The sequence below is a fragment of the Eubalaena glacialis genome, chromosome 18 (genome assembly GCF_028564815.1).
Source record: "Eubalaena glacialis isolate mEubGla1 chromosome 18, mEubGla1.1.hap2.+ XY, whole genome shotgun sequence".
NCBI lineage: Eukaryota > Metazoa > Chordata > Mammalia > Artiodactyla > Balaenidae > Eubalaena > Eubalaena glacialis.
Window position 1 is genome coordinate 61,496,018 of NC_083733.1, and position 26,473 is coordinate 61,522,490.

The 26,473-nt window shown below is 58.9% G+C and overlaps 1 protein-coding gene across 1 annotated transcript; it reads right to left on the reverse strand.

The window, feature by feature from the left end:
- Positions 1 to 909: 909 nt before the first annotated feature.
- On the reverse strand, positions 910 to 26,409 carry NAPA (NSF attachment protein alpha). Its single transcript, XM_061172821.1, has 11 exons — positions 26,172 to 26,409; positions 15,311 to 15,390; positions 12,207 to 12,323; positions 7,306 to 7,352; positions 5,758 to 5,835; positions 5,508 to 5,563; positions 5,338 to 5,422; positions 4,431 to 4,535; positions 3,173 to 3,241; positions 2,677 to 2,727; positions 910 to 1,687 (listed from the first exon to the last, which is right to left on the reverse strand). The coding sequence occupies exons 1-11, from the start codon at positions 26,288 to 26,290 to the stop codon at positions 1,586 to 1,588; spliced, it is 909 nt and encodes a 302-aa protein (XP_061028804.1). The 5' UTR covers positions 26,291 to 26,409; the 3' UTR covers positions 910 to 1,585.
- Positions 26,410 to 26,473: the final 64 nt, after the last annotated feature.

Below are 26,473 nucleotides of genomic sequence, written 5' to 3' on the forward strand. Positions count from 1 at the left end.
GAGTCTTAACTGAGCTCTAGGCAGCCGTTACCAATCGATTAGAGCTGTGGGAGAAGCTGAAGGGGACAGAGGGGCAGGGCAGGGTGTCATATAGAGGCCACCCTCTTGACACACGCTGAGCCTGAACCTTTCCTCAACTCCTTCCAGGCTCTAGGCTGGAGCAGCTCTCCGAGGAGCCTGCCCTGGTTTCCCGGGCAGCACCTCCTCTGCAGCCCCTGTTCAATTCCTGACGTCACGCCACATACTGTGACACTGAGTCTGCAACTGGGCACTGACCCTCCTCCAGCTGTTCCCCTACTCCAAAGCGGGGAGCGCCCGGCCCAGCCCAGTGCCGGTGGAAGCACAGGCACATCAGACTGTCCACCTGACAGGCAGGCCCACGTGCTGGAGTGTGGAGGCGGCGGCTGATTCTTGCCCTCCTTTCCTGGGCAAAGGGCTCCTGCTGTTTCCCCTCCCACTCACCATACCCACTCGGTCCTCCATGTACTCCGCCCGCCAAAGCCGCTCCCTCCCCCACCCTTCGACAGATGGAACAGTGCCACTGGGGCTTTCAGCCCTCCCTGCAGGGAAATATGGACGTGGGGTGTGAGGCTGGAAGACTTGGTGGGCCTCCTCCACCCCTTCTCATCACCGGGTGATGCATCCATCCTCCCGCCAGCTCTGGGGGAGGGGCACTGGCACCCATCATCCCAGCTGAGGAAACCAAGGACCAGAAAGCCCAGAGCTCAAAGATCGCAAGCCCATGGCTCCCAAACCCACCAGCCCTGGGCCTCCCCTTCTCTAGGCTCTGACCCAGCCCATCCTCCTGGTTAAGCCTGCCCTCTTCTTTCCCACAAAGCATGCCCAGAGCCCAAGGCGGGAGGGCCAGGGAGACGGGACACAGGCCCTGAAGGGTGAGGAGGAAGAGACTCATGCACAAGTGTTGTCTTTTATTTCCTTCCTCAGGCAGCTGCAGCTTCCCACTAACACCACCTCGAAGCGCAGGGTGGAGATGGAGGGGTGGGCATGGGGATGACCCTCGGAGCTCCAGGGCCTGGGACTACCCTGAGAGGTGAGGGCTGCAGGAGGCTGGGAGGCTCCCGTGCTGGGTGGGGAAGGAGCCCACCCCCAGTGGTGACAGCAAATCACGGTGGCTACGTGGGCTCAGAGCTCGGCTGGGGGACAAAGGTGGAGAGACAGACACCAACCTCACGACTCAGCTGGTTGGGAGATGGGGGGCCAGATGCTGACCCTGACCCCCGGCAGCACCCACAGCAAATACGTCTGCATCAAAGATTCTGCGTGTCGGGGCGGGGAGAAGGGTACCTCCGGGGGCTTAAATAAAGGGGCAGGGGGCAAGGGATGCGGCGAGAACAGAGGGTGACCGTCTGGCCAGCAGGCCTGGCCTCAGGGGCCCCCGAAGCAGTGCTGAGCCTGCGCTGTGGCTTGCGAGACTCCTTGGTGAGGAGGAGGGAAGGTCTCGCAGCCAACGTCTCGGGCCCCACCTCTCTCTGGGCTCCTCGCCATCCTCTCGATCCTCACTGGAGGGCCAGGCTGGGGGAGAGCGGACGGGGCAGGGAGACGGGCGCCAGGGGGCCAGGCGGGCCTAGCGCAGGTCCTCCTCGTCGCCCTGGATCGTCTTCTTGATGCGCAGCAGCATGGTGGTGAGCCACTGGTCCAGCCGGGAGATGGCGTCGTACTCCTTCACCTGTGTGTGCCGGGGGACCGGTGTCAGGACGGGCGGCCCACCCCGCGCCTGGCCTCGGCTCCCGCCCTGTCACCAATCCTAGCCCACGGTCTCTGTTCCCAAGATCCTCCAGATGTGTCCCTGTCAGCCTCAGTCCCCGAGGAGGAGCAAGGGAAGGCGTGGGCCCCGACCCAAGCCGGAGCGGCTCCCTTCTGTGTCTCTACTGGCCTGGGCGTGAGGCTTTCCTTGGGGGGAAGAAAGATTTTATAGCTGGAAAAAAAAAAAAGTCCAGTTTTCTTGTTTTATGGATGGGAAATTGAGGCCTGGAGACATAAGAAGCGGCGGGATGGACTGTCTGGGGCGGGATGGACCTGACGAGTTTGGTCTCTGTCATCATTCAGAGGCCTACGATGATGGGTGATGGCCTTGGTGATGGGTACCCAGGGAGAGACATGCTTGACAGATACAGTCTGGAGGACCTAATGTGGACCTGAGCTGGATGTAACTGAGCTCCAGAAAGCTCAGAACAGGGTAAGGAAAGGGAGAAACATCTCCGTGGGGCGGTTCTATTAGAGAAGCTGCCGGAAAGGGGGACCCTCCCAATGCTGCCTCTCTGGCACCCTTTGCTCCTCCTCCCTCCTGCTTTCGGGGAGGGGAGGGGGAATGATGCGACTCATTCCCTCCCTCCCTGCACATCCAGGATCACCCAAAGTGCCTGATGTGAGACATCCTTAACTGCTCACCCAGGGGGGACTCGGAGTGGTGCAAAGACCTTGGCCTTCAGGAGCAGACAGATATGGGCTCCAATCCCAGCTCCGGCCCCGAGAGGCCTCAGTGCCATCATCTCTACAACGGGGAGAACACTCCCCGCACCTCTTGGGGCTACTTGTGAGGATTCTGGAGTGACGGGAGAAAGGAATTCATAGCCAGGGGCCGGGGCTGGAGATAAAAAAGGGTGAAATTCATGGGACCACATCTGACAAGGGCAGCCACCCCTGCCAGCCACTCACCGCCTCGGTGTAGCTGTCCACGTTCTGTTCCTCGTGGGCTTCTAACAATTTCTGCAAGAAAATGGCAGGCGGGGCTCAGGGGCCCAGGCTGGCCTGAGGCCTGACCTGGATGAGATTCACACACACACTATCTGGGTGAGTGAAAGTCGGGGGGACTCCCATGCTGACAGGAAGGAAGGGGCTGTGTTCCAACCCTGCCCTCCGCCTCAGAAAGTCGCTAACACAGAACGTCACGTGTGCACGCATGCCTGTGTGCGTGTGAGATCCCACAGCCTCCCAGCTCTGCCCCCAGCTCCATCGTTGACTGAATCTTACTTGTCTCATCCAGAAACTGGAGACCCAAATGGCAGACGAGGGGGAAACAAAAGACCCTTGAAAAGTACTGTACGAATCTCGGTGATCGTGCTAACCGGAGCCAAGCCTCCAGATTCCCATCCACACGCCCTGCTCCAAGCGCAGACGCAGGAAAGGGGTGGCCTGAGCCCCCGGCACTCACTTTCATCAGCTTGCACTCCCGGGAGTCGGAGAATGCAGGGAATAGCTCCTCATACTTCTGGACGGCGAGCTGAGTGTCCGCGAGGGCGGAGGGGAGGAGGAAGGGCACAAGTTAGTAAAAAAGGGCCCTCGGAGCAGCTGGCCCGGCAGCCAAGGGGATCGGGGTCCGCTCTGGCCCCGAGTCAGCTGTCTGCACCCCACCCCCCCACCCCAGCCTCCAGTGACGCCGGGCTCTGTGCTTGGCGGCAGCTTCACGGAGCTGAGCTCAGTGCAAGCCTGGCCGTAGAGACAGCTGCAGGGGACGGGGGCGGCGGGGGCCTGGGGGAGGGAGGAGGGTTCCCCAGGCCGGTGCTCAGTGCCTCTCCTGCACCCGGTCCACCCAGGGTAGGGGCAATGGCAACAACTGCCTGGTACTGCCTCATAACAGCACATCCTAGGTGTCAGGCCTGACGCCAGGCACTTCTCACGTTTAACCCTCACGAGGACCCGGGGAGGGTCAAACGATGGTGACCCTATTTTGAAAGTAGGAAACAGACCCAGAGACGGTAGTGAGCCGCTCAGGGCACAGGTACGTGTTGGGGATCTGAACTGGCCTGACCCCAAAGCCCAAGCTCTAACCTGCCCTGCCGGACGCCGGCAAAGGGAGCAAGGGTGGGGCTCAGACACACCATGTGGCTGAGAATGGGGCAGCTGGAGACCCCAAGAAATCCCAGACGCCAGCAGAACCCAACTCCTCTCCCTGGCCATTCCCCAACCCCTCACCCAGCCCTGACCCCTCTCTTGCTAAGAAGCCCTGAGAACGAGCGGAACAGGCATTTAGGCTCTGATTCAAATCATGACACTGGGAGTCAGAAAGATCTGGAATCCTGGGGCTGCAGTTTACTGGCCACGTGCTTTGAACAAGGGACTCTGGTTTCAGCATCAGCGTCTTCATCCGTAAAATGGGGCAACCATGGTATCAACCTCATGGGGTACAGTAAGGACTCAAAAAGTGCTCCCACAAAAGAAAAAGCCTGGCACTGAGCAAGTCGGGAGTTGGAAACTCAAAGGCTACAGGGACTGAGCGAGTGAAATCAGGGATAGAAACAAGCATTTCCTGCCCAAAGGCCGAATGCCAGGGGCCAGACGTGAGTGAGGGCCTTACCCTCCGAAGGGGTTAAGAGGTGACTCGGCCTAGTGACAGACACTGTGCTCCAAGGGCAGTCACCCTGTGGGGGGGGGGGGGTAAGCTCTGGGTGGGCCCCTGGGCCTGGGCTCACCTTGGCGTTGAGCATGTCGATGCAGAAGTGGCAGAGAGCCGCCTTGAAGAAGTAGTCCTTGGCGCTGTACTTGAGCAGCGGGCTGTCCATGGCGTTGGTCCCCACCTGCAGGCACGAGCAGGTGGGCAGCCAGAGGGCCAGGGTCACTGCCAGGCACTTGGGGGCCAGCTGGGAACCGGGTTTGTTCCCCAGTGGGGCCCTGTTAACCCAGGACCCCGAGGGCAGGGAGAAGAGAGACCAGCCCCGGGGAAGTCAGCAACCAGTCTGTGAGTGACCGAGGACCAGGGCATGATGGGGAGTGGGGGTGTGGCCACAGGGCTGAGGCCAGGTGTCCGTGGGCTTCCCGAGGCGCCCGCGATGGTGGAGGGAGAGGCGGCCCTGCTGTCAGGCCCGACAGGAGGCTGGCACATCGGTGGGCAGAGGGGTGGCAGGCTGCGGGAACATGAGAGGCGGCACCCGCCCCGCTCTCCTCCGAGGCCAGCTGCCTGCCTTTCTCCTGGCCAGGCTGAGCCCACCAGGGCGGCCGGGCCCCCCCAGCCCTCCCCACCCAGCAGACACCCCCTCCCGGGCCCCTTCTAGCAGGCTCCTCCGCTGCCTCTGGCTACCCCGGGCCTCGCAGTTCTTTCCACTCTCTCCCTGACTCTGGTTCTTCAGAGTTGGCCTCACTCTGGGGCCGCCTGGGAAGTGCCCTGTGAGGAGTGTGGGAAGGGCCTGTCTAGGAAGAGGGCGGTGACACCGCATGGGGTCGTGGGCGGAGAGTGTGTTCAGCCAGGCTGAGTACAGGGTGAGGGCGCGGGGATGACCGAGGGAAGTGCAGAGAATGGGGGGGAGGGCGGGGCACTGGCAGGCAGGATGGGGCGCCACGCCCGCCCCAGAGAGCAGGGCCCGGAGCCCCGCCCGCCCCCACCTGCTCGTAGATGTCAATGGCCTTCTGGTACTGCTCCAGCTGTGCCGCGTAACCAGCCACCTTCAGCAGACACTTGTTGGCAGAGCTGAATGGGGCAGGGAGGGGAGGGAGGTCGGTGGTAGCCGGGTCCGGGGCCCTCCCCCAGGGGCTGGGGCGGGCAGGGGGGGTACCTGTTGGACTCCTCGCCCTTGTAGTAGTCTGCAGACTGCTCGTAGTGGGCGATGGCCTGGGGAGACACGGGCGGTGGGCGGAGGGCGAGGGGCCAACGCAGCCTTTATCACCTTCGGGCGTGATATGGCCCGGGACTCACCGGAGCCCTTTACCCAGGCTCTGCCGGTGCCCCGTGCTCCTGTCCTGGTCTCAGAGGACTGGCCGAGGCAGCCCTCCCCGGCCACTGGCCGGGCCCCACCTGCCACTGACCTTCTCGATGTCCACCAGCTCCGTCTCGTAGATCTCCGCAATGGAAATGTGGTGCTTGGCCGCGATGGTGAACCGGCCCTGGGTGAGACGTGGGAAGGAGCCCTCAGTGACGAGGGGCATCCTGAGTGCCCCACCCCAGCTCAACCACACCCCTCCGCGTCCCCCGAAGCTGGATTCTCAGCCCTCAGCCGCCCCTGGGAGGGGAGGTACGCAGAAGAAGGTCCCAAGAGACAGAGGGGCACGGGGCTTAAAAGGGAGGCTCCAGCATGAGCGGCCGGGGTCCGAGTGCTGCCCTGACTGGGTGACGGCGGGCACGGCCCTCCACGTCCAGTCTCCGTGGGGGCACAGGCAGGTGGAGCAACGCCGAGGTACCGTTTGCACAGGGACTTGCCAGAAGCCCTGGCCCAAGGAGGCATGTGACAGATGGTCCAGAGAGGCGGAGGACCAGCCCAGAGTCACCTGGTACAGGCTCCCCGCTGCCTAAGAGACAGCCTCCCTCCCGGCCTCCCTGTCCCGTGCGGCCACACAGCCCTTCTCACAGGTCAACCCCTGCTCTCCAGCTTCCCCTGCAGGCGCCCAGGGCTTTCCCCAAGGATGCCTTCCAGCTCCCAGAGGGGCTGAGCACCTCCTACCTGCCTCCACCCAGTGGGGGTCCAGATGCCTGGCCCGCCACTCACACACGGAGCCTGGTCCATGGCCACCTCCTTGCTGAGGCAGCAGGAAGGGGCAAGGCCCTGGGCTCAGCCAGGACTAGTTTTGGGTCTCAGCGGCTCCTGTCGGTAGGCGTGGGGCCCTGAGCGAGTCACGTCTCTTGTCTGGGACCCTCCTTCCTGTCAAACGGGATGACAACAGTGCCCACCTCACGGGGCTGCTGCAGGGGAGACTAAACCACCAAGCTCAGAGCGTCTGCTTCAATACATGGCAGCTGCTACCACTGCTGTAACGACACCACTACAGCACGGCCCTGGACCCGGCAAGAGGCAGGGCCCAAGTTCCTGCCCGAGGGAGGGGTCTGACAGAGGTAGAGTGCGAAGGGGCAAAAAGTGGAGTCGACAGGCGCCAGGGCCTGGCTTTGGTCCACGGTCCTGGCTCCCTGGCCTCAGCCCAGCAGCCGCCTCCCTGGGCCTCACCTGTCGATGGGGATGCTCCATGGGGCAGGGCAGGGGCTGAGCTGACTCTGGGCCCTGCCTACCCTCCCCGAATCAAATGGGATGCTGGCGGGGGGGAGGTCTGGGTAGGGGAAACGCACCGGACACGCGAGGACCTCAACAGCAGTGACGTCTACGAGTGAGGACAATGACGGCCTGTGGGGGGCCAGAGGCAGGACCTGGGGAGGGGCCGTCAGCCCCTGTGATGTGCTGGGAGCTGCCACCAGGAGCCAGGCTGGTGAGGAGCTGCGTGAGGACCCAGCCAGCCCAGCCCGGCTCCGGTGACACCCCCCACCTTGCCAGTCTCCCGCCTGCTCTCAGGGCCGGAGGAGGAGAGGGGAGGCTGGGGCAATACGGTAGGACTTGCAACGGGGCGGACAGGACACGCAGTGACCCTTACCATGTCTGTGTATATCTCAATTGCTCTCATCAAGCAGTTAATGGCCTCTGGGGAGAGAAAAAGGAAGGCGGGGAGGAGAAATGAGAAGGTGAAGTCATTTCAGCCGAGGCCAGGAGAGGGGGAAGGTGCAGGGCTGCGCTCCTGAGCAGGAGGGAAGGTGAGGGGACCCCGAGCTGCAGGAAACCTGGTCAGGCTAATTTATTCTGCTGACTGTGACTTGCCGGGCACATGCTTTCGGGGGAGCCCTGCTGATACAGCGGCCCTCTCCCTCAGGCCACCACGATGCCACCACCTTCCCAGCAACCCCTGGGACAGGGCATAGCCAGCTGGCGGCCAGACTCCCGTGGGTGTTTTGGGCCAGACCTGCCAAGGCCCTGCCCCTGAGGATGAGCTGCCGGCGGAGGCGGCCAGGTCCCACCTGGGCTCTGCCACCCTTGCACGGTGGGACCCTGAACCAGCTGCATCCCCTGGCCTCCGTCTGCGGCAGGAGGCGGCTGGGCGCTGTGATGCCGAGGCCCCTGCAGTTGGGGTCCCCACTCTTCCGCCCACATCCCAGCCTGCAGCAGAGCCGTCTGCACCCGCCTCCGCCGGGCACTGCTGCCTGCTGGCTCCTCCAGCCACAGGTTTCACCGACAAAACACACACACTGGGATGGCACCCGGGAGGAAGAACTGGGCACCTTTGTTGTACTACCTCTTGCAAGTTTTTAAATTTGGAAATTTGGGAAAGGCATTTTTTTTTTTTTTTTTTGACAAGTTATTTGGAGGAGAGAGAGAAGCATGAGTGGGTGGCATTTTCTAGCAGACAGAGATGAGCTCTCGGGTGGATTTTTTTTTAACACCATTTTAATGCATCTCAGGAGGAAAAGGTGTTGGGGGAGATGGAGGGAGATGGACAGAGAGCCTGGACAGACCACAGCAGGTGGGCTCTGAGCTGGGGCAAGGTTGAAAATTCACCCCGCAGTCCGGCATTTGTAAGCCCCCTGGTCTGCCGCCGGGGTCTCCAAAGTCAGCAGGGCCCACTGGGCTGAGATGCTGCAAAGAAGCCACAGGCCCGGTGTCTGCTCTCAAGGGGCTAATGGTCTCATCACGCAGGGAGACATGTGAACAGAGGCTCTTAGGCCCAGACCTGTGGCTGGCCCTTCAGGGAGTCCACAAGCCCCCCGCCCCCCACCAAATTTACAGGCCAAAAGGGGGTGTCTGTGAGCACTGCTCTGGGGGGAGGGAGGATTGGTAGGTCGGGTCCAATTCTGAAAGGCCCCTCGGGACGCCTAAAAGATTCAGAGAGCGTACACCACTGGGTCAAGGTTCTGAGGCTGATGGGGGAAGCCTGAGGCAGTAGGGAAGAGGGAAAGAAAGCAAAAAGGGGCAGAGAAGGAGAAAAGGGAGAGAACACCACAAACAAATACAGCCTGAAGCAGTGTTACTTTAACACACACACACACACACACACATTTTGTGACAGAGCATTTCTGGAAGTAACTGGTGAGCTGGCAACCCAGTGGTACGGAGGATAAGAAGCCGGGGTAGGGCTGCAGTGCGTGAGCCGTGCACACCCCACTCTGCTCCGTTCTCCACCCCAGGGGGGTGGATGTGGCCAGCAGGTCCCCCTGCAAGCGACTCACAGGCTCCCTCTCCTGGAACGATGGGGCGCACAAGCAGGCACCTACAGGCAGAGTGGCAAAGGTTGCCCGGGTGAGGTTAGCAGCCCTGGAGAGGGAGAGGCCGGAAGCTCCCCTGGCAGGACGGGCTCCCCTGCAGTGGCCGCCCCGGGCCGGCCGGCACTGGCCTGGAGTGTCGTCAGCAAGACGGCCCTTGCAGTGGCAGTAGGGGAAGAAGGCTCACCCGCAGGTAGCAGCATGGATTCACAAGGTTGAGTGCCCTCGCTCCAGGACAGCTGTCCCTGAAAGCGGCAGGCTGCCAGCTGCCACCCCAGCCAGAGCACTAGCGGATTAGCTGCTGACACACTGGCTACAACCAGCTTATCTCCGGTCACCAGGACCCCGGGGGCGAACAGCCCACGCACCCCGGCACACCTGCCCCCGACCAGCCACCTGCAGAAACCGGGAGCCAGAAAGAGGCTCTGGGAATGATCCAGCCCCAGAAGGTGGGCGGGGAGGGCTGAGGCCCAGAGAGGGGAAGGCGCTGGCTTAGGGAGACAGGTCTCCTCAGTACAAGGGAGCAAATCGCAGAACCCCACGAAGAAGTGGAATGGGTAGAAGGAAGACGCCACGTGTCTGGTACACAGCAGGTACCCAGTGAGGCTGGCAGTGAGGTTGGGGGAGCACACGGGGGAGGGCAAGTGGGGGTCTGGCCACTGCCCTGCCCTGGGTGCACGTGTGCGCACACACGCACCCCCAGGCCCGGCTATCAGGCGGGCAGGGTAAGAGGCCTTCCTGGCCTGAGTCTACCCATAGTGGCCGGCGGTGGCTGGGAACCAATGACAGCTGTGGTCACCACCTCCCCCCTCTGCCCTCAGCCACCAAGGGGGCGGCAGGCCACCCTCGGCCCACACTCAGGGCAGACTTGCAGAGGGAGAGCGGTGACAGGCGCCCAATCGCTTCCTTCCGCCCTGGCAGTCCCAGGCACAGGCTCAGCGGCCTGTCGGCGGTGGGGAGGGGGCGTTTCCAGGACTCCTGTACAAAGTGCTGACACACGGCGAGGCCTCTGAGGCAGGTGAGACGAGCAGCGAGGCCCCAGGGAGCTGGCCACCTGCTCGGGGAAACCGGGCAGTGATCCACGTGGGCCCTCCGGCTCTGCTTCACAAGGCAAGCGGCCATGGGTGGAGGCAGGGGGTGCCCAGGCCAGGCTGCCATCTGATGGGAGCCGAGGGCTGCCCCTTACTGGACGTTTATCACACGCCAGGGGCCGTGCTGGGCACGTCTGTGCTTTATCTCACGTGTGGTCTCTGCTTTACCAGACCAGGAAATGGAGACCCAAAAGATTAGGTGTCTCCCCGAGGTCACAGGGGAGCAGGCTGCCCCGGGCCTCAGAGACCACAGTGAGCCCCGCCCTCCTTGACTGGGGTGGGCAGTCGAGATGCGGTGCTGCCGGGACGTTGCCGCTCCAACACCGCTCCCGGCTCAGCACCAAGAGCCTGGAGCTCCAGCCAAGGCACCGCTCCCGGCTCTGCCCACACTAGGCTCTCCCCTGTGCCACAGTGCCTCCTGTTCCCTGAGAGCCACCGCCAGTACCAAATCCACCCCTTCCCACTCTCAGCATCCAGGGCAGAGAAGCAGGCTCGCTGATCTGATCTCTAGAGAAACCAAGTTGGCCTCTGAGCCCCAAGATGGGCACGTCGCCACACCTAACCACTGCTGCCTTCCCACCGACGCCTCAGCCACCCTCCACGCTTCCGGAGGCCAGGCACCGGGCCACACCCCCGACCCGCGCCCCAGCACCCCACACACACCCTGCAGAGCATCGCTGCTCGCTGAAAAGGCTCAGGTCAAAAGCTGGGGAAGGACGCGACATCACGGTGCCAAGTGGGGCGTGTCCCCCGGAAGCGCGGGGGCTTGTGTGAAGAGCAAGTGGCGCTGTGCACGTGCCACGAAGCCTGGCCTCAGCTCCCGCCCCAGACATCAGCCCTTCCAGTCACTCTGGAGCAGCAGCTGAGCGTCACAGATGCTGGGGCAGCATCTGCAGGTCAACCGGTTCCCCAGAGAGAAGGCAGGCTGGGGGCGGGGGCCCTCTGCGGGAGACGCACAGACTTCCCTGGGTGATCTGAGCTGAAAACAAACCCAAGGTCACCCTGGGTCATCATCACATCACCACGTGGCCTGCTGTGGCCCAGCGCTGCCAGCCAGATGCACTTAGCTTTGTGCAGAGCGACGACGGCCCACCCAGTCACAAGGCCTCCCCTCGGTTCTTGCTGAGCCTGAGCTCACATGTGTGAGATACCCGGCTGCACACGAACCACCCGTCAAGTCTGGGAACAGAGAACAGCTACATGGTCCACACAGACGTCAAATCCTCCACTGGGAACTAGATGTCCCGATGGTGATAACGAATCCGCCACCAATTCCCCAGCGCTGGTGTGTGAACCAGTGCTCACAGATCCTTGGAGAGACCCCTGGGCACTGGTGCCAACTGCCCTCTCTTGGGAAGGATAGGCCTTTATTCCAAGGTGATGCATCTCCTTTTAAAAAAAAATTAATATTCACATATTTCCCATTCTCTTATGAGTGAATAGTGATAGTAGATGGTCATTTAAAACAATGAGCTTGTTAAAATTAAGAGTTGGCAACCGATGTCTGGCACCATGATTAAAAAATAAAATTCCAGCTCCACGAAATCCAAAATTCTGGTACCCACTGGGTTGCGCTTCTACTTCAGGATGAGCCCAGGGGGACAGAAACGGTTTCCTCACAGTGAGTCAGTCCCAAACTGGGCTCCTGTCCCCAGCACGCTCTTTTTAAGGAACTTGTTCTCTGCAGCTACGTCTCTGGGATCTGTTCTCTCTGACCCCATCCCCCCCGCCCCCAGGGGGTAGGGAAGCCAGGTTAGGATAATTTCCGCTCCTTTTTCGGCGGCAACTCCTACCTGGCTGGTCTCTGAACCCCCTCCCACCCCCTCTCGCATGTTAATTCTGACAACAGAACAGATTTTCCTCTCTCCTTGGCATGCGGTGGGTCTGAAATGTAACTCCCACTCCCAAATGCTCCCAGGCTCCAGGAGGGGAGGGGAGCGATCAGCTGCAGGCACAAAGCAGAAGGGGAGGCGGAGGCTTGGAGCGGGAGGCGAACGCCAGCCGGAAGGGAGCCAATTCTGAAGTTAGAGCGCCAGCGCCTCCAGGCCAGCCTATTGCCTACTATCTTGGGTCGGAAACCTGAGGCCTTCTCTGGGTTGGGGCTCAGCTGGCGCTCTGGGCTGCCAGCTCCAACGGCTCACAGAGGCCCTCACCTTGGGGGTCGGCTTTCTTGAACGCGTTGCCGGCATCCACGAAGCAGGTGGCTGCGTCGTGCTTGCTCTGGAGCTGCAGGTGCAGCTGGGCTGCCTGGCAGAAGGCGTTTCCGGCAGCTGGAACAGAAAAGGGGGATCCCCGTCTTAGGGGCGGCTCCACGCTTTAGGTCGCTCAGACAGGGCCCGGGGAGGTGGTCGAGCTCTCCAGGTGCAGAAAGAGTCCCCGAGAGAGGAAGAGCCTGGCCGGGGTGAGCCGAGGTGCAGGCCTAGACCTCGGGCCTCCTGACCCCGGAGCTGCTGCCCCCACCCCCGGCCCAGGGGAGCCTGGAAGCAGCATCCCCGGCAATGTGTCGGCTGAACCGTGGGATGGGGCTGCTCGGGGGTGCTGGGCAAGAGAGTGGCAATGAGGATGCAGCTACCCCAGACCCCCCACTGCCTCTCCCCTTCCAAACCTGACTTCTCCCCGCACGGCCCCCAGCCCTTCCAATCTAACTCCCCGGCTCCCCTGCCTCTGTCCACATGCCGGTCCCTCGTCCGGAGTCGCTGCAGGTTGAGTGGCAAGGAGGCCTCACAAGGTCCACTCCCCCAGGGGCTTCACGGCCAGAAAGGGAAACAGGACGGAGATGCCACGAACTTGAGAGCATGGGGACCAATGCCCATGGGTGGAGGGAGGCGGAGACCACACCTGAAGCCCAGGCTGTCCCGTACTCAGCTGCGAACTGCCACCTTCCAGGCGCCCCAAGCCATCCTGTTCGCACGTCTCCGGCTCCTAATCTGACTTGTGGGAGACAGCGGGACCCCTCCTCCTCCAGGGGTAGGGGCTGTGCTAAGTGGGAGCTCCAATGGCCAACGCCAGCTCAGTCCTGAGGCCCCTGCCCTTCATCCTCCTCCAGCTGAGTCCGAATCACAGAATTCCTGAGCTGGAAGAGGACACGAGGGCCTGGCCCCCATCCTGTCCCTTTAGAGCAGGAGGCTAGACAAAGCCACCCAGGTTTGCACTATGTATGATTTCTTTCTTGTTTTTAAGGGCTCCAAACTTGAGTGCAGAATTTCCAGAAAAGTAGCATCATTGGGGGAAAAGTTAAAAAAAAAAAAAGGCCTAAGACTTTTGTTTGAATATTTGGGGGAAGGAGGGAGGTGACAAATTTTAGGAGAAAAGCACCATCTATGCGATTGAAAAAGAAATACTTTCTCTAATGGTATTGTTACCTTAGGAGCATATAAAAATACACATAGGATCTGGCTCTAGGCACAATACATGCTGTGAAAGCTTAGGAAAAAGCTCTTCTAATTTTCAGGACACCAAAAATATTCTCAGAAAACGATAGTCCATTTTGCCCTGTGCCTCCACACGCTGCCTTCACAGCCCCACCCCAGGTTTCGTTTCCTTTGTAGTTGGAAAGTTCCTCCCTGGGTTTCAACGCTGTCTTTGCTTGATCTTCTTGATCCAATCTTGCTGATGTTTGAAGCCATGTTATGAAGTCAGCCCCCAAAGGGCTCGAGCGCTGGCTTTTTGAACCTCTCTTCCAGGCCTGCAGGTAGCACCCAAACAGATCTTCGGCCCCTTGGACCTCCAGGAGCTCCTCCCTGGACTTTCCTGGCGGTCCAGTGGTTAAGACTCTGCGCTTCCACTGCAGGGGGCACAGGTTCAATCCCTGGTCTGGGAACTGAGATCCCGCATACCGCACGGTGCGACCAAAAGATTAAAAAAAGAGCCCCTCCCTGCCCACCCACCTCTCCTTGGCGGATGCCGCCCAAGCTCCAGCCTTGCCAGGGTCTGACCATACCCCTCCTGGCCAAGTCAGAAGGGCCACTCCGCCCACCAACACAGCTTGTGAGAGTCTCAGGAGGCACGTGACCTGGGATGCCCTCTTTCGGGAAGAGGCCCTTCCAGTATTCTATGATACTGTCTGTGTGTGTGTGTCTTGCCCCAACTGCAGTGAGAGCACACAGATGGCTGGGGACCTTGTAAGTGCTCCTGCAGTCTGCCAGTCTGTTGACTGGAGTCCTCTAAGGGCTTCCCCTCCCACTCTAGAGGGAGGGGTGCTGCTAATAGGAGTGGGAAATGGAGCTCGCAGCTGCCACTGTGCTGTGCTGACTGCCCTGCATGGGGACGGCTGATCTCCATGAACCCACGTGACAGCCCCGCAGGGTCAGGACCTTTCCTTTCCCCGTTGCCGTGCTGAGGAGGAAACAGTTTTGGAGAGGCCAGGTAACCTCCCTGGGGTCACGTGGCCAGCCTGAGCTGTGAAACAGATCCAAGTCACTCTGGCTCCAAAGGTCAGGAAGCCACAAGGGGCAGGTTAAGCCCTCCAGCTCCAGAGTCAGAGTTCTGGTTTCTGAATTCTGCTTCAGTCACTCACTAGTCATGGCGTGTTGGGCAAAGGGCTGGGCCAAGCCTCAGTTTCCAAATCTGTGAAATGGGGATGTTAATGGTACTGACCCTCATGATGCTGCTGTGATGATTCAGTTAAATAATGCAAGCTTGGTGCTTACGAGAGTGCTCAATAAATGGAGCCGTGATTAATGCTATTATTGGAACCACTTGAATGATCCCCAGTCCAGAATTCAGACTCTGATGGAAGTATTAGGGAACTGCTTCCAGGGAAACCTGAGATTCTTTCTTTCTTTTTTTTTAATAGAAGTATAGGTGATTTACAATATTGTGTTAGTTTCAGGTGTACAGCACAGTGATTCAATTTTACAAATATATATTCTTTTTTCCGATTCTTTTCCATTATAGGTTATTACAGGATACTGAATATAGTTCCCTGTGCTATATAGTAGATCCCTGTTGGAAACCTGAAATTCTGAATTTAAGGAGAAACCCCTCAAAGAGCTCATCAATCTACATGGGTCTATCTGAATTCAATAATCTATTTATCCTTATCCTCTAAGTTCTCATTCCAAGGCCCTGTGACCCAAGTTGTAAAATAACCCAGTGGGCTCGGAATGACCAGATGGCAGGCCAGTGGGTTTGTAAAGCTGGAGATGGCATTGGTGGGGGAGCTGCAAGGCTGACGCCTCAGCCAGGCCTCTGGGACCAGAAGCTGAGGGGAAAGCGCAGAAAGAGCCATGGAGGCGCTCTAGCAGGGATCACATACCACTCCAGTTTTTGGCCATCTTGAACATGTTTGCTGCTCTGGCGTAGATTTCACATGCTTCCTCTATTTTGGATGAGCCTCTGGGAAAAAGGAAAGGAAAAACAGGTAAGAAGAAGATCTAATCTGGTATCAAGGAGAAAGCAAGCCAGGACTTCCCTGGGGGTCTGGCGGTTAATTAAGACTGAGCTTCCAATACAGGGGCCACTGGTTCGATCCCTGGTCAGGGAACTAAGATCCCACATGCTGCACAGTGAGGCCCCCCCCCAAAAAAGGGAAAAGCAAGCCTCCTGCCCCAGCGACAGTGGAGATATGCCCTCACATCTCCGCTGGATGGTGGCCCCAGCCCCAGCCCCAGCATGTCCCCACGAAGCCAGCTTCCCAAGTCCAGCTACAGCTCAGGCCTCTGCTCGGGCTCAAGGGAGATGGAGTCGGTGGCCCCCAGCCCCTCACGCAAAGGCTGGCTAGGCCCTCGCTGGGCAGGTCTGGGCTGGACCCTCATTGCGGGGGGGGGGCCCTTCCCGACCACCCCCAGGAGCCCTGCCTCTGACAGTCTCCTCCACTTCCTGCTCAGATGCTCGGTGCTGACCACTGGATCCCAGGCTCTCTGCGAATCCCTTTTCCCCACGAGACTGCAAAGCATTCTGGGGGAAGAGTCCATCCTTGGACACCCTGTCCTTTCCTCGATGCCCTAGCCCTGTCCCTTGCACGCCGCAGCTGTCCAACGAAGACGCCTCAACCCTAAAAGCGTGTTGCTGCCAATTCACGACTAGGCAGATGTGTAATAATACAGACATATGAAGAAATACTGTTTTAAAATATGTACACCGAAAGTTCCCATGTGTGTTAGAACAGAAAAAGAGGGTGAAAACAGAAACATACATGTAAACATAGAAGGTTTCTGGAAAAATACACACACAAAAAATAGTTACAGTATTTTTCTCTAAGGTGGGGTCTGTAGAACTGGGTGCCAGGTGTGGGAGACAGACTCATATCCCTCGTTAGTACTGTCTGGATTTTAAAAACGTCTGCATATTTTACCTATTCGAGAAAAAAAATATATATGTATTTTAAATATTAGCATTTACATTGGGTTCTGTGATGCAGCAATGAATTACATTCCTAGCAATTTATCCTAAGAAACTAAGCAGAGGGACTTCCCTGGTGGCGCAGTGGTTGAGAATCCGCCGGCCAATGCAGGAGACACGGGTTCGAGCCCTGGCCCGGGAAGACCCCACATGCCGCGGAGCAACTAAGCCCGTGCGCCACAACTACTGAGCCTGCACGCCTAGAGCCTGTGCTCCGCAACAAAGAGAAGCCACTGCAATGAGAAGCCCGCGTGCAGCAACGAAGACTCAACGCAGCCAAAAATAAAAAAATATAAACTACAAAAAAAAATTTAAAAAAAAGAAACTAAGCAGTGAAGCTACAAGGATGCTCAGCACAAGATTATTTAAAATGGCAAAATAATGGGAATTCCCTGGCGGTCCAGTGGTTAGGACTCGGCGCTTTCACTGCCGGGGCCCAGGTTCAACCCAGGTTGGGGAACTAAGATCCCGCAAGCTGTGAGGCTGCCCACCGGCCCCCCACCCCCCCCTCAAAAAATAAAGCCACACAAATAAATCATCTTCACTGTCCCAGCCCTCAGTCCTGTGTCATTCGGCCCTGGACCCTCGCCGACACCAGCCACAGAGGGCGAGGGCCTCCGACGTAATTCTGGACACAGTATGGGGAGCACCCCTGCCCTCTGCACTGCTGGTGCGGTAGGGCCAGCTTGCCCATGCTTTGGATGCACATCAGATGTTTGTTATAATAATCAAACCAGAGCCCCGGAGCCACCCTCCCTGGAGATCTCACTCAGCAGGTCTGGGTGGGGCCTGCAATAAAGATTTGTAACAATGGCCTCAGATGATTCAGATGATCAGGCGAGACTGGGAGGGAAAAAGCTGACCTAGACTGACCTCTTGGGAAGCAGCCACCAGTGACTTGTCCCATGTCAGGTAACGTCGGAAGGCAATACCCCCAGGGCGGGCTGGCAGGGTGGCTGGGACTGGAATCCTGGCTTCCTGAATCCAAATCGCACCAGGTAAGCTTCTTCTTCAGATGAAAAGTCTCCCCTCTGCCTTCTGGGGCTGTGCTGACACTCTGCACCCACCCTCTGCTGTCCCCAGGAAGCAGCCCTGAGGGATGTGGTGACGCACACCTCCCACGCTCACCCTGCTGGGTTCCCTCATCTTCCCACCACAGCTGCACAAGACGCCTTGGGCCTGGGGCCCCTGTTTGGAGCGACTTCCTCAGAACCCACTCCCGGCCCTGGAGAGGTGAGGAACTTTCACAAGCTTTGGGCAGAAGAGATTTCAGAAGGGTCCCTGGGGGCCAGGCTACAAAACCCCCTGGGGGATCTTCTCTGGAAGGTTCTCCGAAAGAAGCCAGGTGCATTCACAGGCCGCAACCACAGATCTGCCCACCCCATGGATCCCCTAGCGCATCCTTCCCTTCCTTGTGGGTGCAATTAAATCCTCTCCAGACCCAGACATTCTCTGAAACAGCTCAGGCTCCCGGAGGAGCAGAAATGGCCCGTCCCACCACGGAGAGGCCCAAAGCCGGGTGATAGCAATGAGCAGAGTCAGCCTCAGCTGGCTTGTCGCAGCTCAGCGGGACGGGGCGGGCTCGGAACACAAGGTCTGTCAGCTGCTGGGCTGAAATTCTATGATCCCAGACTAAGCTGGGCCAACCCCGTGCTGGCTCACTGATTCTAACTTCGGGTGGAAAAGCCAGAGGGATTAACATCTGCTCAGGCCTCCAGGCCTGCCTCCTCCTTCCCCTCAAAGCTTGGGTCCTGGCCACTCCCATGACCAGGCGATGACAGGAGAATCTCTGGAGCTCCAGCCTCTTGCTTTAGAGATGGAAGTGGAGTCATCAAAGGGGAAAGTAATATGACTCGGGTCCCTGGCAGATCCTGAAGGAGAAGCCAGTCACATAGCTATTTATTCAACTGGGGAGCAAATATCTGAGCATTTATAATGTGCCAGGCACTGCAGATAACAGTAGCAAACAAAGGAGAAAGACCTGACCCTCAGTAAACAGGACATCAGCAAGACAACTGCAGAGGGACTGGGGGAGGAGGGGCTTCTTTGAATGGGCAGGTCAGGGAAAGCTGCTGTGACTATGTGAGATTTAAGCTTAGTCCCCAAAGATGACTAAGGAGCCATCTATGTGAAGAGGGAAGCACATTCCAGGCAGCAGTCACAGCACATGCAAAGGCCCTGAGACAGAAACAAACTTGGCCAGTTCAAGGAAGACAAGGGGACCAGGATGGCTATGGTCCAGGGAGTGGCAGGCACTGAGGCTGGAGAGGTGGACGGGGGACCCCATGCTGGAAGCCAGGAGAAGGGTTTAGGCCCTATAATAAGGAGCGTTCTGGCAAGGAAAGAATGGGCAGAAGGAAGGAGAGCCCAGCTCCTCTGCTTTTCCAAGCTGTCTCCCCATGTGATAAATCTGCATGGTTTACTACAGGACTTCTCTCCTTGGTCAGGTCACTTCATGTCACTTATCTAAGAGTGGCCTCCCCGACAAACTTGCTCAGGGAAAGAAACCAGGCCTCCCTCGGACCCCTGCACAAGGGCCAGAGGGGCTAGCTGGCCCTGCATCTTCTGAAGAGCCCAGGTGGCAGCACCTGTGACAGCTGACTGTCCCTCCCCCCACTGATCCCCCCCAAGCTGCCTCTGCTCTGCCCTCCCCATCACGCAGCTCCGAGCCACACCGGGAATAGAGGGAACTGGTTTGGGCCGGGCTGGTGCAGGGCTGTCTATAATCACCCCACTCAGCTTTGCTCTCTCCCCCGCCCCGCAAGGCGGAGGAAGCAGTCTCAGGTCTCCCAGGCACAGCCACCATCCTCCAGCGGCTGCCATACGGAGGGAAGGGTGCGGTGCCAGGCACGCACAGATAGCCCGGTGGGACCCGGGCCAGGGGGTCAGCAGGGCAGAGTCTCAGCCTCCCTCCTTCCTTTCTCCATCCCCTGGGCACTTCCCGGCTCCCAGAAACAAGCCACCCACCCAGGCTGCAGTCTCCTGAGGGCCTCAGAAGGCAAGGCAGGTGCAGTAACTCCCATGTTAGGTCCCCGACACTCCCGAAACCCCTGTCCTTCTGCGGTGCCATAGACACCTGCCCTCAGCCCCCTCCTCGGCCTGAAGGTCCCCGCGAAGACCGGACCCAAGGGCCGGTCCGGGCCCGACCTCCTCTCCTTTGCTGTGCATCCTCATGACTCATTATAGCGGCCTGCCAGGTGCCACCTGAAGCAGCACAGAGATCCCCACAGTCACCCTCTAGGTATGACCCTGGCTTCCAGAGGAGGAAGCTGGGGCTCACAGTGGTGAAGGGGCTGGCCCAAGCCAATGCTGCCAGGAAGTGGCAGGGCCGGGAAACCTGCCCTGCCTCTTGCTCACCCTGTGGTCCAGGAAGCTTCCTTCCCTGTGTCCGAGAATCTTCTGGAAAAGGAGGGGGCGCACAAGGTCCCTGCCTGCTCCGGCCTCTCCTGTCGATTGAACAGCCAGCGCTGCTCAGGTTTCCCTCATCTGAGGAGAAGATGCTGCTCTCAGCTGGGGGCAGCCTGAGCAGCCTCGAGGCCCGGAGGGGGTCATTAAGCCAGCGCCCCGCTGAGCCCTAGCCCGCCGCACGGAGTGGCAGGCTGAAGGTACATCAGAAAACAGAGAGGCCCCCGGCGCCGGGAGCAGCGGCCCCCCAGCCTCGCCCCTCTGCTGACTGCACCGGGGCTGGCAGAGCCAGAGCCGCGGGGTCTCTGGGCATCTCTCGGCCTCTCCTCCTGCATCGCCCACGAGCACTAAGCCCCTCGCTGCCCCTCTGGCTCTGCAGTGCGTCGAGCTCCCGTAGGGCCCCAGGAACGACGGAAGAATCCAGTGTTACACACTAACTGCCCAGCTCTGAAATGCCTGGACGGGCAATGGGGAGAGAGAGAACGCACTTGGGGGCCGAGAGACCTGGGCTGAAGTCAGCCTCGGGCACTTCGCTAGCTGTGCGGCCTTGGGCTAGTGACCCCTGAGCCTCGGTTTCTTTATCTGTAACACAGAGACAACGAGCCTGACCTGGGAGGCGTCTCGTGAGGGTCAGAAGGCGCAGTACCTGGCACACGGCACAGAGCGCGGCCCGGAGCAGGCGCTCCAACAGCTGCTGTTATATGACGGAGGAGAAATACACCCCAAGGGCTGCCGGCCACCCGGCAACGGGAATTCTAGAGTCGCTCGGGGTGGGTGGAAAAATCGAGGACCACAGTCAGGCAGGCCTGGATTCCAGTGCTGGCTCGTGGCGCCCCAGCCTCTGCTTCCTCAGCTGTAAGTGGGGATAAGACGCCGCAGCCGGCAGACCTGCTGGAGGCACGAGGAACACCCCCTGTCCCCGCAGGCAGCAGCCAGGAGAGCGCCTGCCACAGAGCAGGTGCTCAGCCAACGAGAGCATCACTCACTCGCTTCAGGCTGGCGGAGAGAGCGGGTTCTGGAGATGTTCTCCTTTCGCATCTCAGAATGGGCTTCATCGCCTGACCTCCAGATTAGCTAAGTGGCGCCCCTCCTGTGGCTTCCACAGAGCCGGGGGCCTCCCACCTACCCCAGCCCCTGCACACCACACTGATGGGGCTGGTTCCCGGGCCATCGCCCTCTTGCCCGTGAGCTCAAGGGCAGCGGCCACGCCTGCCACACGGCCCAGCAGGCCTTCCCGTGGTTCTTATACGGATGCCCTCTGCAACCCAACAGGATTCCTTCATCCCAGCCAGAGCGCCCAATGGTTCCTATTCTTAAAAGATGTTTCGGAAAGACCCTTGCCTCTCAGTAGCCCCACTCCAAAGAGAAGTGTCGAAACCTCTGTGTGAGCAGAGAGCAGGGTCCCATCCATCGAGAGGCAGAACCCTCGGACTGCGGCGAAATGACGGCCGCTTCCTTGGAAGCCTCGTGTCCCCTCAGGAAAGCCTCGACTCTGAGCCCGGGCAAGAGAGGCTGAGTTTTAAGTTGTGGATCTTGGCAGCTGGCAGGGGACAGAGAGTGACCTCGGTGCCCAGCTCACCGGCATCCCGGGGTCCTGCGTGCTCTGCAGGTGGAGGGTGGTCTGGAAGCCGGCACTCCTCAGCCCAGGGCCCGGGGGGGGGGGGGGTCCTGGATGGGGGACACCTACCCGGAGGACCCTGGCCGCAACCTTTGCCTCAGGAGAGCCAGCCTCCAGGGCTCCCAGGGGTTGCTGGTGCCCAAGAGCGGTTCAAGCAGGAACTGTGTCAACATTTGATCTGCAGGCTGCTGTTTGTGCACAGAAAGCACCGTTATCTCTAGTTCTCCAGCGCCTCGGGCTCAACTTCCAATCACAATACCTAACGCTAACACTGTTGATGACAGTAAGCACTTAATAAGCACTCATCGGGGTCAGGCACCGTGCTCGCAGCTTCACGTGCATAGCCTCATCCTCTCCTCAGGACGATCCTACGAAGTAGGTGTGACCGTGACCTTCAGCTCACAGAAGAAACTTGCTAAACGCACTGCTAGCTGAGTGGAAAGGAGTTTTTATTTTGGATTTGGGGGAAGGGGTCACGGGGAGATGTTCGGGACGAGGAAAAGCACAGGAAACAGAACCACTGTTTGGAACCTGCGCCATCCCGAAGGGGCACAGCAAGAAGTCTGGATCCATCGGGACACAGGGAGCAGGAAGGAAGAAAAAGCGCATCTTGCATCTCCCCTCTCCTTTTCCACAACTGCATCGTCTTTGGGAAATCGCCACCTTTCTGCTTCCAGAGCAGAAGTCTGGGCTGCTCTCCCATCTCCTGAGCCCTGGCTGGGGAGCTGAGGAGGGGAGGGAAGGTACAGAAGCAGCTTGGATCTGCGAGCCGGCTGGTACAGCCTCCCTCCCAGGCTGCTGGTGCACCAAAGCCCCCTAGTGTCTGGCAGCCCAGAAACGATGAAGTGCAATGAAGGCCTTAACATCCAAGGTGACGGGGCTGCCCCCGATCCCAGGCGGGAGCAACCCTACTTGGCCCTTCTGACATGAGCAGAGACCTCTCAATTTGGGCTGCTGTCATCGCTGAGGTTCCTGAAAGGGGAAGGAGGAGCAAGAGGGACAAGCTGAGCCCCGACACTCCCTCCTCCAGTCCTCAGAAGCCACAGAGGGTTGTGAAACGCTGAACCCCAGGAACCCCGGCAACCCCGGCTCCAGAGGAAAGGTGTCAGGAGTGGTTCCCGCCCATGAGGCAAGTCCTCTCGGGCTGGCCCCTCCGGCAGACAGGCTCTGGTCAGGCGGGTCTCGGTCTCCGTCTGCATCCCTGTCCTGTGCGCTAGCCTTGCAACATGCCAACTGCTCTTGGAGCTGAAGGGCCTGGGATGAATACACCTGCTCTTTCTTTCAGATGTTTGGAGAAAACTGCCACGGGGGTGGGGAAGATGGGAGAATCAGAGGAAGGACGCTCCCTAAGACGCCTAGTTAGTTTGCCAACATCCTCCCTAAACGGAGTGCCCAGAAACGGGCCCGAGCATCAAGGAGAAACTTCGTGCGGCAGCAAGAGGGCTTTGGGATCAGACAGGCCTGTGTGTGAACGCGATCTCCCACTCACCAGAGGACTGGGCAAATATATCAACATCTCTAAGCCCCCATTTGTCCACCTCCACAGGAATGTCGTGAGGACTACATGTGAGGACGCAGGTAAAGCGCCTAGCCCAAGCCGGACTCAGAGTCAGTGTGAGCACTTAATAAACGTTATCAGCTATTATTACTGTCACTGTCTTCACTCTCCCCAACACCAGCTGCTGCAGTCCTTTCTAAAACACAAATGGGAACCCTCCAGCAGTGGCCCTACTATGGATTGAATGCTTGGGTCCCCCACCAAAATTAATGTGTTGAAACCTTAACCTCCAAAGTGATGGTATGAGGAGATGGGGCCTTTGTGAGGTGATTAGGTCATGAGGGTGGAGCCCTCATGATTGGAATTAGTGCCCTTATAAAAGAGACCACAGAGAACTAGTTCACCCCTTCCACCGCCCCTTCCACAACGTGAGAACACAGTGAAACAATAGCTGTCTATGAGGAAGCAGGTCCTCACCAGACACCAAATCTGTCAGCACCATAATTTTGAACTTCTCAGCCTCCAGAACCGTGAGAAATAAATTTCTGTTGGTTATCAGCCACCGAGCCTATGGTATTTTGTTACAGCAGCCCGAACAGGCTAAGACAGGCCCCCGTTAAAATCCTCAGTACTCTCCAACACCTCCTCAAATCCAAGCCCTTTCTCAGAAGACCCTCCAAGATTGGGCCTGGTTCTTGTTCAGTCTCACTCCCTTCTGCCCATTCTACCTTTATGGGCTAACACGGACCCCCCTGCATTAAACCTTCATCTGGGCCTTGCTCAAACTGTCTCCTCTGCCTGAAGCAGTGCTCCCCCGCCAGAGGGTACCCCTGGAACTCCTGTTCATCCTCCCAGATGGAGCTCTCTCCTCTGGGGAGCCATCCCTGTGCCCTTTAGATCTCAGTTCCCCATCATTTCCGGCAGAACCTCCCCTCACACTAGACCTCTGTTCACACAATTCCCTCTGCCTAGAACACCTTCCCCAGCCCCCACTCCCTTAGCATGACCTAGGGTTCCTTGGGGCCCAGCTCACACCTCACCAGAACCTTCCTTCAGCTCATGCAGCTTCCTCTCAGGTCAGGCACCTCCCACAAACGACAGAATCTAGCCCTTAGTCACATTTGACAATTTTGCTTTAATAGTGTTTTAGCAAGCGTTCATCTTGCCTTCCCAACCAGGTGGCAGGTGTTTCAGGGTCTCACTCAGCTGCTCCCTCCAAGCACGGCCCAACAGTACACTAACCCCCAGTCCAAAGGGACCAGACACCAAAAGCCACCCAGGAAAACCATTACCGAAAACTGAGCTCTTAGCCCCACCCCAGAACACTGCACTTGAATTTCTCCCCTTGTGAAGGAAGCAGAAACACACATACCCTCTCCCCACTCTTAGCCTCTAAAATAAAACATTTCTCACCTAATCAATACAGGCCATCAGCCCCGGATGTTTCTCCACACCAGGCAATTCTCAGCCAGGTTACTCAAGTTCTTTCACTAAACATAATCCACCCTCAAATAACAACGAGCGGCTCCCATCTCCTTTCCTGGGAAGAACCCTCCCCTACTTCATTTCTTACCAACCTCCTAACACCATCTCTCCCAATCCCTGGTCCTCCCCCCAAGCCCCTTCTCCAGCCTTCTGGACGACTCTCCCAGCCTCACAGCCCTCCCCAACCTCTGCCTGTCTCTGCTGCCAGGCTCCATGCGGCCCCCTCCTCACGGTTCCTCCTAACTCACTACAAACTCACCCGGCCCACTGCAGCTCTCCTCCTAGGCCCATGAGCAACACAACCCTCCTCAGTCCTCCACGGCCTTCTTTTCCCTCCACCCGGGGCCTCAAACCCCCTCCCCTCACCCTATTAAGTCCCCATGGCCCGGAGTTCCTTTCCCAACCTCTTTCAGCTCCTCTCTCATCACACTGTCTCTCCCTGCTCTGACCCCCCATCCCCACTTCTCCCATCAGACCCCTACCTTGATCCCCACCAGCCCTGTACAGGCTCCACACCTGTTTCCTTCCTGGAAGTAACACTGATGGTAGCTAGCACTCTCAGAGTGATAACCACATCCCAGGCTCAATTCTAAGCACTTTACTTGCATTCTTATTCAATACTAGTAACAAACACCTGAGATAGGTTTCACTAAGCCCCCCTGTAACAGAGAAATTAAACAGCTTACCCAAAGTCATGAAATGGCAGAGACCACTTCAAACCAGGGCTTTTGACACTCCTAAACCACTAAAATTCCTCAAAGGACGGCCATCCACACAACTTTTACGAGCCAACGTGAACTTTATGTGAAATGTCTGCCACACTGCAGGTGTTGGGTCTGTCTCCCAGACCCCTTCAGCGGTATCCTGGGCACGCCACTCTCATACTACTCACGATGCCCACCCAATCCTTACTCAAGGATCACACAGCAGGTCTTCGGCCCCTTTTGGTTTTGTCATCTCCCTCATCTCTCCCTTTTATCCCTCCAGTTCCTAAATCAAGCCTCACCCCACGTTAGTCTCCAGCCTCCCAGTCCAGGCTTCTTCAGAAGCCGTAACTCCATCACCCCAGGGATTCCTCTGCTCAGATCTCGCTCTGGTGTCAGGTCCCCTTACACTACTCACCCGTGACCAAGGCCATACTCATCCCAGACACCTCACACATCTCAGACTTGGGCTTATCACTCCCAGGATCACCTTAGCCCTGAGCCCTGAGCCCGCGTTCACACAACTCCACCGCCCCAGGCCTTGGAAAGGTGAAGCCCTCGGGCAAGGGTCCTCAGTCCCAGGGACCCAAGACGCCCGTCTGGGATCCTTCAAATAGGTTCTCCTAGAGCTCCAAAAGACTTCTTGACCTGGTTGCCCTCCCAGGCTCCCTCAGTCCCCGCAGGCCAGGTCCCCTTCAAGGCCTGAGACCATACTCCCTCGGCCCAGGTTCTCCTCCAGCCCCTTGGCCCATCTTCAGCCTGGGTCCCCTTCCTGCCTCCAGATGGTGTCGCCTCGGCCTGCGTGTCCTCAGCCCAGGGCCCTTCTACCATCTCGGACAGACTCTCCTCAAACTATTCTGCCAATGCCACAACCCGGGCACCCGGGCCCTCGGCCGGTGTCACCTCTGCTGCCTTAGACCATGTCACGTGATCCTGCAACCCCCCCACCCCCACCCCCCACCCCGTCCTCTAGGCTCGAGCCCTTCGTCTCTATCGCCGCCCCAGTCTATGACTCCTCTGTCCTCCCAGTCTAGGTCTCGGCCGGACCCCTCGGCGCGGTTCTTACCCAAAGAGGCCCGAGAAGAAGGACTGTGAGTTCTTCACTTTGCGCTCCGCCTCGGCCAGCAGCGCCATCGCCTCCGCTTCCTTCCCGGAGTTGTCCATGGCGGCCGCAAAGGTACTCATCAAACCGCCCGGGCCCTCGGAGGACTCAGCTGCGGCCGGGCCGCGGTACACAGCTCAGGAGAGCTCAGTGGTCTGCGTTGACGTCGCACCGGCGCGCGCCGCCTGCGGCCCAGAACCACGTGATTCGCACTGGCCAACCAGCGGCGTCGTAGCGCGGCGCGCGCCCCGTCGGCCACGCCCCCA

Coding starts and splice junctions, on each gene's coding strand:
- NAPA (XM_061172821.1), bottom strand. CDS start 26,290: ATGAGTACCTTTGCGGCCGCCATGGACAACTCCGGGAAGGAAGCGGAG. Junction 5,564..5,757: donor AGCTGGTGGACATCGAGAAG/GTCAGTGGCAGG, acceptor GTGTCTCCCCAG/GCCATCGCCCACTACGAGCA. Junction 4,536..5,337: donor CCATTGACATCTACGAGCAG/GTGGGGGCGGGC, acceptor TCGTGCCTGCAG/GTGGGGACCAACGCCATGGA.